Source organism: Loxodonta africana, chromosome 7, assembly GCF_030014295.1.
Source record: "Loxodonta africana isolate mLoxAfr1 chromosome 7, mLoxAfr1.hap2, whole genome shotgun sequence".
NCBI lineage: Eukaryota > Metazoa > Chordata > Mammalia > Proboscidea > Elephantidae > Loxodonta > Loxodonta africana.
Genome location: NC_087348.1, coordinates 84,137,829 through 84,156,002, shown reverse-complemented (window position 1 = coordinate 84,156,002; position 18,174 = coordinate 84,137,829). Strand labels below are relative to the sequence as shown.

The window sequence follows — 18,174 nt, the reverse complement described above, 5'->3', positions numbered from 1 at the left end:
ATAGACCAAGAGCAGTCATTCTGGGGATACTGTGTCAATAAGGGAATACTGCATGATTTTAATCAGGTAAGTTGTGACTCAGGGTTGTATCCTTTCACCATACTTATTCAACCTGTATGCTAAGCAAAGAACCCAAGAAGCCAGACTATGTGAAAAAGAACAGGACATAAGGATTAGAGGAATATTCATTAACAACCTGAGATATGCACATTATACAAACTTGCTTGCTGAAAACAAAGCGGACTTGAAGCACTTACTGATGAAGTTCAAAGTCCACAACCTTTTATACGAATTACACCACAACATAAAGAAAACAAATATCCTCACAACTGAACCAGTAAGCAATATCATGATAAACAGAGAAACGATTGAAGTTACCAAGGATTTCTTTTTACTTGGATCCAGAATCTTCATGCATGGAAACAGCAGTCAAGAAATTAAATGACCTATTGCATTGGGCAAATCTGCTGCACTAGACCTCTTTAACGTGTTCAGAATGTTCAAAAGCAAAGGTGTCACCTTGAAGACTAAGGTGCACCAGATCCAAGCCATGGTATTTTCAGTTGCCTCATACTTGTCCATGCAAAAGCTGAACAATGAATAAAGACCAAAGAATTGAAGGCTTTGAATTACATTGTTGGTAAAGATTATTGCATATACCATGGACTGTCAGAAGAAGGAACGAAGTTGTCTCAGAGTAAGTCCAGCCAGAATGGCCCTTAGAAGCAAGGATGGTGAGACTTGGTCTCATGTGCTTTGGACATGTTATCAGGAGGGACCAATCCCTGGAGAAGGACATCTTGTTTGGTAAAGTAGAGCATCAGTGAAAAAGAGGAAGACCCTCAATGAGATGTATTGACACAGAGGCTTCAACAATGGGCTCAAAGTTAACTTTGACTATGAGGATGTTGCAGGACCGGGAAGTTTTCCCTTATGTTTTACATGGGGTCACTATAGGGTGGAAACAACTAGATGACACCTAACAACAACAACAACAATAGGCAATTTAGGGATCCCTGGTTGCACAATGGTTAAGCACTTGACTGCTAACTAAAGGGATGGTAGTTAAAACTCACCAGTGGCTCCCAGGGAGAAAAGACTTGGCAATTTGCTCCCATAGAGATTACAGCCTAGGAAACCCTAGGGGCTGTTCTACTCTCACCTGTAGGATAGCTATGAGTCTAAATCAACTCAGCAGTAGGCAATTTATTGTATGCCAACTTTGATTCATGATTTTTTCTTTGCTCAGCATGCGCTCCCTACATTGACTTATCTCCCACCACTCCCATACAGCAGTGTGCTGATTAAACTTATTTTTAAAAACTATTAGAATGACACTTCGAAAATTCTACTGATACCTCAAAACAATTTTTTCTTTATTTTAGAAACACAATGAACACTATTTCCGAAACACTCTATTTATTGTCTTTTACAGCTAAGTGTAAAATATGAATTCTTTGTGATCAAAGAAAAACCCCAAACCAGAAAACCAAGCCCATCATGGTGGATTCCATTCTGACTCATGCTGACCATGTGGGACAGAGAAGAACTCCCTCATACAGCTGCCAAGGCTGTAAATCTCTATAGAAGCATACTTCTCCATCTTTCTCCAACGGAACTGCAGAGGTGCTTGAACCACCTACCTTTTGATTAGCAGACAAGCCAGGGTTCCAAGTGACCAAGGAAAATGACCTTTAAATCAGTGTCCATTGAAATATGTGTAGCCAGCTGGACATTGATATTGGATTACATTTTAAAAAAAAAAAAGGCATTTTTTGCCTCTTAACCTGTCTTTAAAGTTTCATACCCAAAGTTTCAGCTTAATTTGGCTATTTGAATTTCAGCTAAAAAAAAAAAAAAAATTTTTTTTTTTTTTTCAGCATAGTGGTTAAGTGCTACAGCTGCTAATCAAAGAATTGGCAGTTCGAACCCACCAGGAGCTCCTTGGAAACTCTATGGGGCAGTTTTACTCTGTCCTATGGAGTCACTATGAGTCAAAATCGACTTGGTGGCAATGGGTTTGATTTTTATGTTAGGAAAGGATATTCTATTTTGAGAATGAAAATAGCTGGATATACTGGCCAAGGAAGCTTTGGGAAGTCTAGGGAATGGCAATTCTGAATCGTGGTAAAAATTGAGACTAAACGAGAATACAGTGAACTCAGACTATTGAGAAGTTATGTAACAGTGTAATAGCTAGCATTTCTAAGCACTTCTTGTAAGTCTGTTGCTTTTCTGAGAGTGCTTAGTCTATTGAGTTATTTAAGTTTTATCCCTATCTTAAGATGAGAAGAGTTTAAGTAACTTGTGTAAGGTAAATGGTAAGTGGTAGACTTGGGTTCTAGCTCAGACACTCTGATTTCATAGCCCTCATCCTTAACTGTTAGGACAAACTGCCCTAATGGTGTGTCAGTCTGCTCACTTTTGTGTAGGTGAGGGGATAAAGTGCCCTAGTGGTGTGGCAGGCCATTTGTACTTGGGAGGGAGAGCTTGGGGATCGAACTGTATATAACATTAGAATACTCCATCAGCATTACTTTGATAATAAATGCTGGCTAAAAAGGAACCTGCACCCCCACACACTCTATTTTAGCATTCTATGCAGGAACTGGTCCAAATCTGTCTATTCCTAATTAACCCTTTCTATAATCAACAGACGAGTTTATAACTCACAGAAAATATTAACATCACCAGACAAAAATCTCTTTCTCAATCTGATCCTACTCTACTGTCATGATTATGTATATACTCATTGAGCTAGGCTTTACATACTTTACTTGCTTTGATCTCAAAATTAAGCCTTTTATCCGTATATGTGGTTCCATCAAAATTCTCATCTTTCTTTCATGCTTTAACATTCACCCTTTCCTTTTGTTATATCCCTTAACTTAATAAGTTTCATTATGCCCTAGACAATTTAAATATGTTTACCTAACAGAATGTAAGTGTGTGGATTACAGTCACGCACCACGTAATGTTTGTTCGGACAATGTCCAACCACATATATGTCGGTGGTCCAAGAAGTTTATGATAGAGTGCAGAAATCCCAATGGAGAATGGGATGTAGCAGATGTAATCAGATGCAGATAATGCAACAGGTTCCCTCAGCAACAAGTGCTCCAGCAGTCCTCAGATTATGAATGAGTTATGCCCCTAAATCTGTCTTTAAGTTGAATTTGTATGTGAGTTGGAAACTTATGTAAGTTTCATATCTGGGATCAGCCAAAAGTTGGTCTTAGTATATAGTATATGCTGCACCTTTCTATGGAGCCCTGGTGATAGAGTGGTTAAGAGCTTGGCTGCTAACAAAAAGGTCAACAGTTCGAATCAACAACCACTGCATAGAAGCCATATGTAGCAGTTCTACTCTACCCTATAGGGTTGCTATGAGTCGGAATTGACTCCAAGGCAATGGGTCTGGTTTATTAATGGATGCATTTTTATGCATAAAACTCATTAAAGAAACTCTTTCAGAAACACTAAAATATCTTTAACTTAATAATATAGTACTAATTTTTTTTTTTAATGATAATGGCATTTTGATGAAGTTGAAAAGTAGTGCCCCTTGGTTATCATGAACCACTATATCTTGAATTTTCAATATAATAGGCTTTAATGGGGGTTGGTTAGTAACTATGGTCTGTACATACATTGGACTTCATAACCCAGGGACCGGCTGCAATATAGTGTTCACACAACATCCAAATCACAAAATTTCCTATTTCACTGAATGTATCCTGGACATTAAGTGACACATGAATGTATGTAGAAAGAAAATACACAGAGAAGTGAATGCAACTGTACAGTTAGATTAAAATTGATTTTATCCTCATTGGTAATCAGAAAATTGAAAATTTAATGTAAGTAATACAAAATGTATATTAACTGTTTAGCCAACAAAATATCAAGATCAATGATAACAAATGTTAGCGAGGTTTAGAATAAATGCCAAGTCTTAAGCACAAATGATAGGATTATGAAATGGCCCAATTTCTAGAGGAAGATTGTGTAGTAACCAATGTTATTAAAAAATATTTTTGCAGAACAATTAACTAATTGCTACCCTAAAAATAATTTTCACAAATACATATGGAAGTATGTACAGTGATTTTAACTGCAAAATTGCTGGTAGTACAAGAAAAATTGAAGCATTCAAAATGTCCCTCAAAAAAGAAAGAGTTAAAAAAAAAAAAATCTGTGGTAAGTTCTTATGTGGACTACTCAGCAACAGTTAAGATAAATAAAGGTGAACACATATAAACTGATATTTAAAACATCCAAATTAAAAAATTATATATATTCGATAAATTTTCCTATCAATACTGTATATAAAATTATATAAATATCCAGTAAAAACACATTTATGTTATGAATCCTATAAACACAAAAAGTAATCTAAAAAGTTGCACGGCCACCTTGGAGGAGTCTAAAATAGGTAATGGATAGAAAGTCATATAGACAGGGTGTGATTTAGCTTTATTGCTTTTGTATGAATTTTTTGAATACTGCAGATGTATTCAATGTATTTATTACCTAGATAGTTTTTTTAGTTCATGATAAGTATATAACTAATGCAGAAGAATTGTAATGGCATTCATCAACAAAAATATAAACCAAGAAATAACTAATGAGATGTGTTCTTCCATGTCTTATAAAATATGAAGGAATAGGTCTAACTCCTTGAAATACCTTCTTCCATATTCTCTGCATTAAACTACTTAATCTATGAAAGCAGTGATCTTGTCTTATCGTTCTTAATGGTACTTTTTCACACATAAATATCCTCAGTAGATTTTTGATAAGAACTGAAGATTCTACTCACATATCAGCTTCTCTGAAATTATTTTTCTAGCAAACTGAAACATCAGTAACACCCCTCCACAGTGTCCCTACGGTATGTGCAAAGGGACTTACCTATTCTCTATCTTTTTTTCATATTGTATTATATGTTTTTGCATATCTTCCTCCTTTATTGTATTGCAAATCCTACTGGGCAGAGACCATGTCTTTTCATACATTTGCCTGTTGTTCCAATGAATAAATTAAAAAAGAGAAGAAAGAAAAAGAAGATAAGGAAGTGCTATTAGTTTTCTAGTAAACAACATGAATATAAATTTAAGACAACCAATAAAGTCACTGTAACTTAATTACACTCTAATCCCCCCAAACTGTAGTACATTAAAAATTTCTTTATTATATTTAAATTTCTATATATACTCAAGGATCAGTGGCCAACACAGGTGAACTCTGTCACCGTTCTGCTCCTTATGCCTCCTGCTATTAACATAGGGGTAGTCCTTTCAAGATATACATATAAAGATCTTCAGGAAACTTCACTTTTTATTTTCTGACTCTGTCTACTCTGACTACAGCACTGGAACTTTCCTGCCTGACCATTTTTCATCGTGACCGTAACACAAATGAGAGAGATCATGTATTGCCTTACCTTGCCAGGGTTTCTATGGGAGTCAGGATGAGCACCCACATTGCCTGAGGGCAGCTATACAGCTTTCTTATCATGTACAGCTTTTCCAAATGAGCTCAGGTATAGTCATGCTTCCAGATGCTCAAGTCTCCCCTGGGCATGGAGCAGAGATTGCTTCCCCATGATGTCAGGGAAAGAAACTATTGGGAGTTACAAATTTGAGTTCAGAACTAACCTTCTAAATCCTTAGAGAATTTAGAATATCCAGGAAGGGTTATGGGGAGGAGAAAGGGGGCCGAGTCTTCCTCAATTGTCTCAGGGGCCTTCCCTCAGCAGGACAGCTTGAGTCTTAGACCACTGGTTCTTAAAAATATTATATGTATCTATGGAAAAAATTCTTTATACTCACTTGGTTTTAAATAAAACAGAAAAAAACTTTTGCCCAATATGGCATCATAGACAGAAGCACCACGTCATCTCTCCACAGCAAAGACTCAAAACACTAAGCAAAACAGAGACAAACACCAATCCTGGAACCTGAAGTGTCAAACCAAGAGATAAAGAACTTAATCACACAATGAATGAAATAAGAACTGACAGAGAACAGGCAGCGAGGAAAGATACATGTAGAGGTTCCCTACTGGCTAATGCAGCATGGATTTGCCATCTTGAACTCCAGTTGGAGATCGGCAGACAGGGAGGACAAGAAAGCAGTCTTATGGAGCTCCCAGGAGGAGGTAGAGCACAGAGTAATATGCAACGCATGCTTTCCCATCTCTTATCCTCTCCCTGCTGCTATACCTCCTTGCTTTCTGGCTGTCAGCAGCAGCTTGGCTGGCCAGAAAGTGCACCATTTGTGCTGCTTGTATTTGCCCCACCCACAACGGACAGGAAGGCAAGGCGATACCAAATAGTAATAGACTGGTTCAAGGTAACCACGAAAATGTTCACAAATCTACTCATTGAATAAAGAAGAAAAATATAAAGTCTCAATAAAGCAAAATATACAAAAACAAAAGTAATGAAAAAGAAATTCACGAACAATAAGAACTCAGCAAAGGAGAGTAAGAGGAACAAATAAAACATCAGCACAATGATAAAAAAAGCACTAAAAAATGACAGCAATAAACTCACACCTATCAATAATTACACTAAATGCAAATGGCATAAAGCACCCATAAAGAGACAGAGAGTGACAGAATGGATAAAAAACAGGGTCCACCAAGAAGTTATATACAAGAGATACAACCTAGAAACAAAGACATAAATTTATTAAAAATCAAAGGATGGAAAAAAAATATATCAAGCAAATAACTACCAAAAAAGAGCAGGAGTGGCAGTACTAATCTCAGATAAAATAGACTTTAAAACAAAATCCACCATAAAAGACAAAGAAGGACACTATATAATGATTAAAGGGGTGATCCATCATGAAGACTTAACCATAATGAATACCTATGCACCCAACAATAGGGCTCCAAAGTACATAAAACAAACTCTAACATCATTGAAAAGAGAAATTGACGGTTCCACAATAATAGTAGGAGACTTTAACACATCACTCTTGGTAAAGGACAGAATAGCTAGAAAGAAACTCAACAAAGACACACAAGAGCTAAAGGGCAATATCAGCCAACTTGACCTCATAGACACGTATAGAGTACTCCACCCAACACTTGCAAAGTACACATTCTTTTCCAAAGCACATGGAATGTTCTCCAGAATAGACCACATCTTAGGCCACAGAGCAACCCTCAACAAAATCCAAAACATTGAAATAATGCAAATTATCTTCTCTGACCACAATGGTATCAAGTAGAAATTAACAACTGGAAAAGCAAGGAAAGAAAATCGGTTACATGGAAACTGAATAAAAACCACTGGGTAATAAAAGAAATCAGAGATGGAATCAAAAAGTTCCTAGAATTAAACAAGACTGAAAACACATCACACCAAAACTTTTGGGACACAGCAAAGGCTTTGATCAGAGGTCAATTTATAGCAATAGATGCATACATCAAAAAAGAAGAAAGGGACAAAATCAAAACATTAGTTCCACAACTTAAACTAATAGAAAGAGAATAGCAAAAGAAGCCCACAGCCATCAGAAGAAAGGAAATAAGAAAGATCAGAGCAGGAATAAATGAAATAGAAAATAGAAAAAAAACAGTAGAAAGAAAAAACAAAACCAAAAGTTGGTTGCCTGAAACGATCAACCAAATCGACAAAACGCTGGCCAAATTGACAAAAGGAAAACAGGTGAGGACACAAATAACCCAAACAAGAAATGAAATGGGGGACATTACAACAGGCCCAACTGAAATAAAAAGGATCATAAGAGAGTATTATGAATAACTATACTCCACCAAATTTGAAAACCTACAGAAAATGGACTAATTTCTAGAAACACACTACCTACCCAAACTAACATAAAATGATGTTGAAAATCTGAACAGACCCATAACAAAACACTGAAAAGGTAATAAAAAAAAAGCTCCCAAAAATAGCAACAACAAAAGCTCTGACCCAGATGGCTTTACTGGAGAATTCTACCAAATATTTAGAGAAGAGCTTACTACACCAGTACTACTCCAGCTATTTCAGAACATAAAAAAGGAAGCAATACTTCCAAATTCATTCTATGAAGCAAGGATAATGCTGATATCAAGACCAGGCAAAGACATCTCCCCCGCCCCCGCCCCCAAAAAAGAACTTACAGGCCAGTATTTCTCATGAATAAAGATGCAAAAATTCTCAACAAAATTCTAGCCAATAGAATTAAAAAAAAAAAAAAAGAATTAAGGATCATATAAAAAAAAAAAAAAAAGCACAGTCAAGTAGGATTCATACCAGGTATGCAAGGATGGTTCAACATTAGAAAATCAATCAATGTAATCCACCACATAAATAAAAAGAAAGGAAGGAGTCACAGGACCATCTCAATTGATGCAGAAAAGGCAGTCAACTAAGTCCAAAAGAGATTCCCAATAAAAACTCAATAAAAAAGGTGTAGAAGGGAAATGTCTCAACATAATGAAGGAAATATATGCAAAACCAACAGCCAACATCATTCTTAACAGAGAAAGGCTGAAAACATTTCTCTTGAGAACAGGAGCAAGACAATGATGCCCTTTATCACCAGTCCTATTTAACATTGTGCTGGAAGTCCTAGCTAGAGCAATAAGTGAGCAAAAGAAATAAAAAGCATCCAAACTGGTAATGAAGAAGTTAAACTGTCCCTATTTGTGGATGATATGGTACTATACATAGAAAACCCAAACAACTCCGCAAGAAAACAACTGGAAATAATAGAAAGATTCAGCAGTTTAGCAGGATACAAGTAAAAAAATACAAAAATCAGTTAGACTCCTTTACACCAATAAAGAGAACAATGAAACGGATATCAAGAAAACAATACCATTTATAATACCCCCTAAAAAAAAATAAAATACTTAGGAATAAATCTAACCAGGGATGTTAAAGACCTATGCAAAAAAAATTACAAAACACTATGGCAAGAAACCAAAAGAGATATAAATAGATGGAAAAAACATACTATGCTCATGGTTAGGTAGATTAAACATTGTGAAAATGACAATTTTACCCAAAGTGATTTACAAATATAAAGTAACCCTGATCAAAATACCAGCAACAGTCTTTAAAGAGATGGAAAACCTTATCATTGACTTCATATGGAAAGGAAGGGGCCCTGGATAAGTAAAGCACTATTGAAGATGAAGAATAAAGTAGGAGGACTCACAATACCTGACCTCCCATACCCTTTGTCGTCAAGTCTATTCTGACTCAAAGCAACCGTATAGGACAGAGTAGAACTGTCCCATAGAGATTTCAAGGAGTACCTGGTGGATTCGAAATGCTGACTTTTTGGTTAGCAGATGTGACTCTTAACATCTATGCCACCGGGGTTTCCTACCTGACCTCAGAGCCTAGTATATAGCTGCAGTAGTCAAAACAGCCTGCTACTGGTAAAAGGAGAGATACACTGACCAATGAAACAGAATTGAGAATTGAGAACCCAGATGTAAATCCAACTACTTATGGTCACCTGATCTTCGATAAGGCCCTAAAGTCCATCAACTGGGGAAAAGACTGCCTTTTTAACAAATGCTGCAGGCAAAGCTGGATGTCCACCTGCAAAAAATGAAACAGGATCCATACCTCACCTCTTATACAAAAACTAATTCAAAATGGATCAAAGACCTAAATATAAAGCCAAAAACTTCATAGTTCATAGAAGAAAAAGATAAGATCGACACTAGAGACCCTAATACACAGCAGTAACAGTATACACACCACAGCTAACAACACACAAACTTCAGAAGATAAACTAGATAACTGGGATCTTCTAAAAATTAAACACTTAAATGCTCATCAAAAGACTTCACCAAAAGAGGAAAAAAGAGAGCCTACAGACTGGGAAAAAAATTTGGCTATTACAAATCAGACAGAGGTCTAATCTCTAAAATCTACAAGAAAAACCAACACCTCTACAACAAAAAGACAAATAATCCAATTTAAAAAAGAGTAAAGGAAATGAACAGACACTTCACCAAAGAAGACATTCAAGCGGCTAACATACACATGAGGAAGGGCTCATTATCTCTAGACATTAGAGAAATGTAAATTAAAACCACAACGATTTATCATCTCACCCCAGCATTACTGGCCAGAATCAGAAAATAACAAACTTTGGAGAGGCTGTAGGGGGTATGGAACTCTTATGCATTGCTGGTGGGAATGCAAAATGATGCAACCATTTCGGAAAATGATATGGTGCTTCCTTAGAAAGCTAGAAAGGGAAATACCATATGAACCAGAATTCCCACTCCTAGAAATATACCCTAGAGAAATAAGTCATCACGTGAATGGGTATATGAACACCCATGTTCATTGCGGCATTGTTCACAATAACAAAAAGATGGAAACAACCTAGATGCCCACCAACAGATGAATGGATAATCAAACTGTGGCACATACTCACAGTGGAGTATTAGGCAACGATAAAGAACAATGGTGAATCTGTGAAGCATCATGTCATAACATGGATGAATCTGGAGGGCACTATGCTGAGTGAAAGAAGTCAATCACAAAAGGGCAAATATTGTATGAGACAACTACCTTAAACACTATTGAAAAGGTTTACACACAAAAAGAAACAATCTTTGATGGTGGTTATGAGGGAGCGGAGGGGTGGGGATGGAAAAACAATAGAAAATAGATAAGTGGGAACTTTGGTGAGGGGTAAGACAGTATACAATACTGGGGAAGCCAGAACAGCCTGAACAAGGCAAAGTCATGGTAGCTCCGTAGACACATCTGAACTCCCTGAGGGACCAAATTGCTGAGCTGAGGGCTGTGTGGACCATGATCTTGGGGAATATCTAGCTCAAATGGCATAACACAGTTTTTAAAGAATATGTTTTACATTCTACCTTGGTGAGTGGCATCTGAGGTCTTAAAAGTCTGTGAGCAGCCGTCTAGAATACTCCACTGGTCTCACCCTTTCAGGAGCAAGGAAGAGTAAGAAAACTAAAGATACAAGGAAAAGATTAGCTGCTTCTTGGAAACTCTATGGGGCAGTTCTACTCTGTCCAACAGGGTCACAATGAGTTGGAATCAACTCTGAGGCAACGACTTTGGTTTTTTTTGGTTTGGTTATATATATATGAAATATAAATATATATGCACATACATTTTTATACATATATATATGTACATACACAAATATATGAGTAGATATTCTAGTATACAAGATTGATGCCTACTTGGAGGAATAAGCAGCCTTATACACCAGACTCTATATATTTGTGTGTATATATATATATATATATATATACACACACACACACACACAAATATAAAAGAAAAAAAAAACTCGTTGCTGTTGAGTTGATTCTGACTCATAGCAACCCTATGGGAGAGAATAAAACCAAAACCAAACCCAGTGCCATCAAGTCGATTCTGACTCATAGGAGAGAATAGAACTGCCAAATAGAGTTCCCAAGTAGCAGCTGGTGGATTGTAACTGCCAACATTTTGGTTAGCAGCCATAGCTCTTAACCACTGCATGACCAGAGCTCTCTCTTTTTCTCTCCCCCTCCTATATATATATACATAAATAAACAGAAATATATAAATATATATATCATATATAATTGTCTATTCCTCGAACTAAGCATCAAATGAACAAGCTCAAAGTAAGAAGCTGATACCCTAACTAGCTTTCAGACTTACAGTAAAAAAAAAAAAATGACCTGGAATATCTCCCACCCGAATTTGGAAAGTATCTCAAGAACAGACTTGATGCATCAAGCACTAATGACCAAAGATCAGACAAGTTCTGGGATGACATCAAACACATCATGCGTGAAGAAAACAAAGGTCATTAAAAAGACAGGAAAGAAAGACCAAAATGCATGTAAGAGGCTCTGAAACTTGCTTTTAAACGTAGATAAAGTGAATTGAAGAAATTATGAGGTTAAAGAGATGAACAGAAAATTTCAAAGGGTGGCTCAAAGAAGACAAAGTAAATATTATAATGAGATATGAAAGCCCTAGAGTTAGAAAACCAAAAGGGAAGAAAACACTTGGGATTTCTCAATCTGAAAGAAGAGAAGAAAAAATTCAGTCTTCGCGTTGCAATATTGAAGGACTCTATTGACAAAAGAAAAAAAGAGAACAACACAGGAAGCTTGAAAGAAGAAGGAAGAAATTAATACACAGAGTGCTTCCATCAAAAAGGATTTGTAGATGTTCAACCACTCCAGGTATTATCAGGAGTCAGCATTTGATCAAGAACTGATGGTATGGAAAGAAGAAGTCCAAGCTGCAATGAAAATATTGGCAATAAACAGGTCTCTAGGAATTGACAGGATGTCTACTGAGATGTTAACAACAAACAAATTTGGCTCTGGAAGCTCTCATTCACATGTCTATGCCAAGAAATTTGGGAGACAGCTACCTGGCCAACCACCTGGAAGAGATCAATATTTGTGCTCATTCCAAAGAATGCAGAAATTATCAAACAATATCATTAATTAATGGTAAAATGTTGCTGAAGATAATTTTAAAATGGTTGCGACAGTATATCTACAGGGAACTGCCAGAAATTCAAGCTGGATTCAGAAGAGGATTTGGAAAGAGGGATATCATTGCTGATGTCAGGTATAACATGGCTGAATGCAGAGAATACCAGAACGATGTTTACCTATGTTTCATCGATTATACAAAGGCATTGGACTGCATGGATCATAACAAATTATGGATAACATTGCAAAGAATGGGATTTCCAGAACAATTAATTGTGCTCATGTAGAACCTATACATAGATCAAGAGGCAGTCATTTGGACAGAACAAACACATACTGTGTGGTTTAAAATTAGGAATGGTGTGCATCAGTGTTTTAAACTTTCATGACGTTTATTCATTCTGTATGCTGAACGAATAATTGGAGAATTCAGACTATATGAAAAGAATGCTGCACTGGATTAGAGGAAGACTCATTAATGACCCGTGATGTGCAGATGATACAACCTTGCTTGCTGAAAGAGTAAAGGACTTGAAGCACTTACTGATGAAGATCAAAGACCACAGCCTTTAGTATGGATTACACCTCAACATAAAGAAAACAAAAATTCTCACAAATGGACCAATAAACAGCATTGTGATATGGAAAAAAATTTGAGGTTGTCAAGAATTTAATTTACTTGGATCCATAATCAATGCCCACGGAAGCAGCAGTCAAAAAATCAAACAGGGTATTTCATTCGGCAAATCTGCTGCAAAAAACCTCATTAAAGTGTGGGAAAGCAGAGATATCATTCGGAGGACTAAGGTGCCCTGACCTAAGTCATGATATTTTCAATCACCGCATGTGTATATGAAAGCTGTACAATGAATACGGAAGAAGAATTGATGCCTTTGAATTATGGTGTTGGCAGAGAATATTAAATATACTCTGGGCTGTCAGAAGAATGAACAAGTCTTTCTCAGAAGAAGTATGGCCAGAGTGCTCCTTGGAAGTGAGAATGAAGAGACTTCATCTCACATATTTTGGACATGTAGCTAGGAGTGACCAGTCCCTGGAGAAAGACATCACGCTTAGTAAGGTAGAGGGTTAGCAAAATGAGGAAGACCCTTGACGAGATGGATTGACACAGTGGCTGAAACAATGGACTAAAACATAGCAATTGTTTTGAGCATGACGCAGGACTGGACAGTCTTTCCTTCTGTAGTACTAAGGGCCTCTTTTAGAGCAAACTCTATACCACTTAATGACAACAACAAATACGCTAGAATGTGGAAGTAAGTTCTTTGTTTCCAAAACTTTCATCTTCTCATGAAGTTTTCTTCATTGATCATGAAGTTTTCATCTCTCAGTGTTTTGTCTACCAATATTTCAGTCTGTCTCTGTCTTGACCAAATAATTGGGCTTTTTATAATCTACTACATATCGAATATTGGAACTTTTCCACCCATGGATATGTTTTGTATGTGATCTCACTTAACAGTGAGGTGAGTGAGGTTATCGTCCTTAATTTAAGTAAACTTTGGATAAGGAGCCCTGATGGCTCGGTGTTGAAAGAGCTAGACTGCTAACAAAAGGTCGACGGTTTCAAACCACCAGCAGTTCCACTGTGGAGGTTTGCATCCAGAGATTCACAGCCTTGCAGACCCTGTGGGGTCGCCATGAGTTGCCATCTACTCAATGGCAGAGGATCTGTTTTTTTTTAAACTTTGGTTAATATGTATGGTAAACCAAAAAAAAAAAAAAAACAAAGCCAGTGCCGTCGAGTCGATTCCATTTCATACTGACCCTATAGGACAGAGTAGAACTACCCCATAGAGTTTCCAAGGGGCGCCTGGCTGATTCAAACTGCCGGCCCTTTGCTTAGCAGCCATGGTGCTTAATCACTATGCCACTAGGCTTTCCATATGTACAGTACTTTGGGAAAATTCCATTAATGTTAACTAGTTGATCTGGGATTACTAGTCAAGTAATCCTTTTGATTTTTAAACCCTTATTTTAACCACTAGCTAATTAATAGGCAAACAATAAGACAAAGATATCATATCATCAGCTGGATGTAGCTCTGTATAATATTTATTTTTGCTTTCACACTATCAAGCAGTGACTTATTGATTCTTTAATACATACTAACATAGTTAGCTTATGAGATTTCTTTGTTTTTCAAATTCAGCCATTTCTGGCAACTCAAATTCATAACTGTTAGCAACATATTCCATACACTTACCATCTCACCACCAAATACTCTGAAATACTACATAAAACATTGAAAGAAACTATTTTTTGCAACAATGTTTATAGTTTCAATCCATATCTTAAGACTACTCTGGATATAAACGGAGAAAACAACCTCAACAACAAACACCCACACGTGTTTCCTTTGAGTTGATTCTGACACACACAGGCCACTCATTATTGTTAGAGAATCACAAGCAAAGGGATCTCAGTTTACCCTATCATGTCTTTATTCATGTAAGAATTATTGCACTAAAAATTCCATTTATACCATCCTGCAAGTAATTAAAGTATCCTTGAATCAGATACTTCTTTGACATTTTTCAAGAGATTACCCTCCAGAGAGAAATAGACTTCCCTTGCTATTCATACAGAAATTTTCTTCCCAGAGAGTATGGATGTGACCAGAACAAAGGAAACCTCTTTGCGGGAGGATTAAGATGAGTGTTAGGACTGGGGCACATTATAGAAAACATGTGAAATGGTTCAAATGTTAAAGAGTGTGAATGAAGATAAAGATGTTTTTTTCTTAAATTCGAGATTTTGATCCCCCAAAAGAGAACTTGATTCAAATTCTGAAAAGATTGAAGCACTGGGAAAATATTCAGAGTTGGGTATTATATTAAAAGGAACATTTGAATTCAAACTACAGGTAATTAATCACAGTATAATTTAGTGTATAATAGTCACCATATAGAGGTATGGTGTTAGTATAAAGTTATTAAAAAGAACGGTGAGATTCACAATGTGCAAAGCGGAAGGGTATGCAAACTTAAACCTCAAGAGTCTAGTGAGCCACTGTTCTTTCACCTCTGGGGAAACAAAACAGAACGTAATCATGCTAATCTAGTTGCAGGGTATGTCTAAACTAGATACATTGTACTTTTAACTATGCTCTGTCATGTTTTTATGGCCCTTCTTGAAATCTGTGTCTTCGTATTCTCTCTTCATATACATATGTATATATATATATAGAAACCAAACCCAGTGCCATCAAGTCAATTCCCACTCATGGCAGCCCTATAGGACAGGGTAGAACTGCCCCATAGAGTTTCCAAGGAGCGCCTTGTGGATTCGAACTGCTGACCCTTTGGTTAGCAGCCATAGCACTTAACCACTACGCCATCAGGGTTTCCATTTTTTTTTATATATATATAGAGAGAGATATATAGTTCTTTTTTTTTCTTTTAAATCTTCTACATCTCTGTAGAAACATCCTGCATATCCTACCTCCCGGATTCCACTCAACATATTCACCCTAAATATAAATGGGCCTCAATTTGTTTAGTGAACCAACCACCCCAGGCAGCCTCTGAAAGCAAACCATCCTCTTCAAAACTTCTCTAAGAGCAATATTTAGTGCCCTGCCAAACAGAGACTTGACTACCTTGATCAGAGAGTGAGTGAGTATAAGAAAGTTAAACTTGCCCTCACCAAACCCTGTTTAAACACCAATTCCAAAGAGGCAGGGACAAATAACCTGCTCCCTGGGAACAAGAGCAGTGTGTCTGAGAGTGAAAGCTCTCATAGGACCATGCACTAATGTTCCCGGGCCTACAGAAACAGAATCTCTTTTGGGACCTCAAAGGCCCCAGGGTCATTTCCAAATGTAATGAAACTGGGCTGGCATCGAGACGTAGATAAAGAAGAAAATGGTTGTTCTTCCATCAACCTAACCTAGAGCTCACAGAAGACATAAAAGACCAGTGCTTTCAGACTCATGGTTCTCATTTCCACAAGAGCTAAGTAAAAAATCCTCAAACTTTCTCCTGATTTTCACCTTCATAAATAGCTCTAGCTAAGGTTTTGCAAAAGTGTTTTCCTATACTCCCCTGACATGCAGTGTTGATTCTCAGGATCACCTGACCAAATTACCACCCAAAGCGCTGGGCTTATTTGTTCAATGTTCCAGACATCTGGATAATAGTGAGGGCTATGGTCTTTTTACTTCCCATTCAAGTTCTTCTTCTGCAGGTATCAGAATCACTGGTGAGAAGAGATACCACTAACCTCCATGGCATCCTTCAACTTATCATATCTGGACCCCGGAACAGTGACCCTGATTGGCATCCCTGGCCTAGAGCATGTGCAGTTTTGGATTGGGCTTTCCTTCTTTGCAGTGTGCCTGGTGGCTTTTCTGGGAAACATCATTTTACTGGTCATCATTCCCGCAGAACACAGCCTGCATCAGCCTATGTACGTCTTCCTGGCAGTGCTGGCTGCCACTGATGTAGGGCTCTGTTTAGCCATTGCGCCCAAGATGTTGGCCATCTTCTGGTTTGGCTCTCGTTCCATGGCCTTTGATGCCTGTCTAGCCCAGCTCTTCTTCATCCACGCCTTGCAGGGCATGGAATCTGGTATCCTGTTGGCCATGGCCTTTGACCGCTATGTTGCCATCTGTGACCCGCTGAGGCACACATCTATCCTTACACCTTCCATCCTGGTTTGGATGTTGTTGGTGGTGGCCACTCGAGCAATAGTGCTTGTCGGCCTATTACCCATTCTAATCAAAAGATTTCATCTTTTCCAATCCACTGTTATTGCCCATACTTACTGTGAGCACATGGCTGTGGTCAAGCTGGCTGCAGAAGACATTCGTGTGAATAAAATATGTGGCCTCTTTGTTGGTTTTACAATTCTGGGATTTGACATGATTTTTATTCTCATATCCTACATCCTGATTTTCCAGGCTGTTTTTCATCTAAACCAAAAGGAAGCACAACTCAAAGCTTTTAACACATGCACAGCTCATATTTTTGTCTTCCTTGAGTTTTATATTCTTGCTTTCTTCTCGTTTTTCAGCCACCGTTTTGGACATGTTGCCCCCTCTACCCACATTTTTTTGTCTACCATCTACCTGCTTGTACCACCTGCACTCAACCCTATTGTCTATGGTGTAAAAAATAAAGTAATCTTCGAGCGGGTGGCACAGATTTTTCTTCTGAATTGTAAGTTCCAGTAATCTATCAAACGTTTGCGGTCATGGGGAAGATAGCTTACTTCCTAAGGATGGAGATTGATTAGACTCTATGCTTATTACTGGGGGCTCCCAATCACTATACTCAATCCAAGAGGCATTTATTTCACAACTTTATTTAGGATGATATAAACTGTATTTAGATTAAGTTGGATACTATCTCTCCATACACTCAATCCTTCTATTCTTTATACTTCTTAATAAGACACTTAAGTCATTATAAGTATTATTCTTTGAAATATGTGGATTTAAACTATGGATTTCTCTTTAAACAGCACTTCTGTTGCAGTGTTTTGTTAATACTTTTAGCACTTATGTAGTGGCTGATTGTATTACTGTTTATTTACATAAAATAAATCAATGGTCTAAATTTCTACCTTGAAAAACAAGGAAAAAGGGAGCGAATTAAACAAAAGTAAGTAGGATGATACAAATAATAGCAACAGAACCAAAAATTAATGAAATATAAACAAGTGATGGTTGAAAAA

General features: G+C 37.2%; 1 protein-coding gene across 1 annotated transcript; it reads left to right on the top strand.

Moving 5' to 3' along the window:
- Positions 1 to 16,723: 16,723 nt before the first annotated feature.
- On the top strand, positions 16,724 to 17,830 carry LOC100659096 (olfactory receptor 52A1-like). The gene has a single exon (XM_003421450.3). It carries the CDS (start codon positions 16,724 to 16,726, stop codon positions 17,669 to 17,671), a length of 948 nt encoding a protein of 315 aa, XP_003421498.2. The 3' UTR covers positions 17,672 to 17,830.
- The last annotated feature ends 344 nt before the right edge of the window (positions 17,831 to 18,174 follow it).

Excerpts from the sequence above, each read along its gene's own strand:
- LOC100659096 (XM_003421450.3), top strand. The coding sequence starts at position 16,724 with ATGGCATCCTTCAACTTATCATATCTGGACCCCGGAACAGTGACCCTG.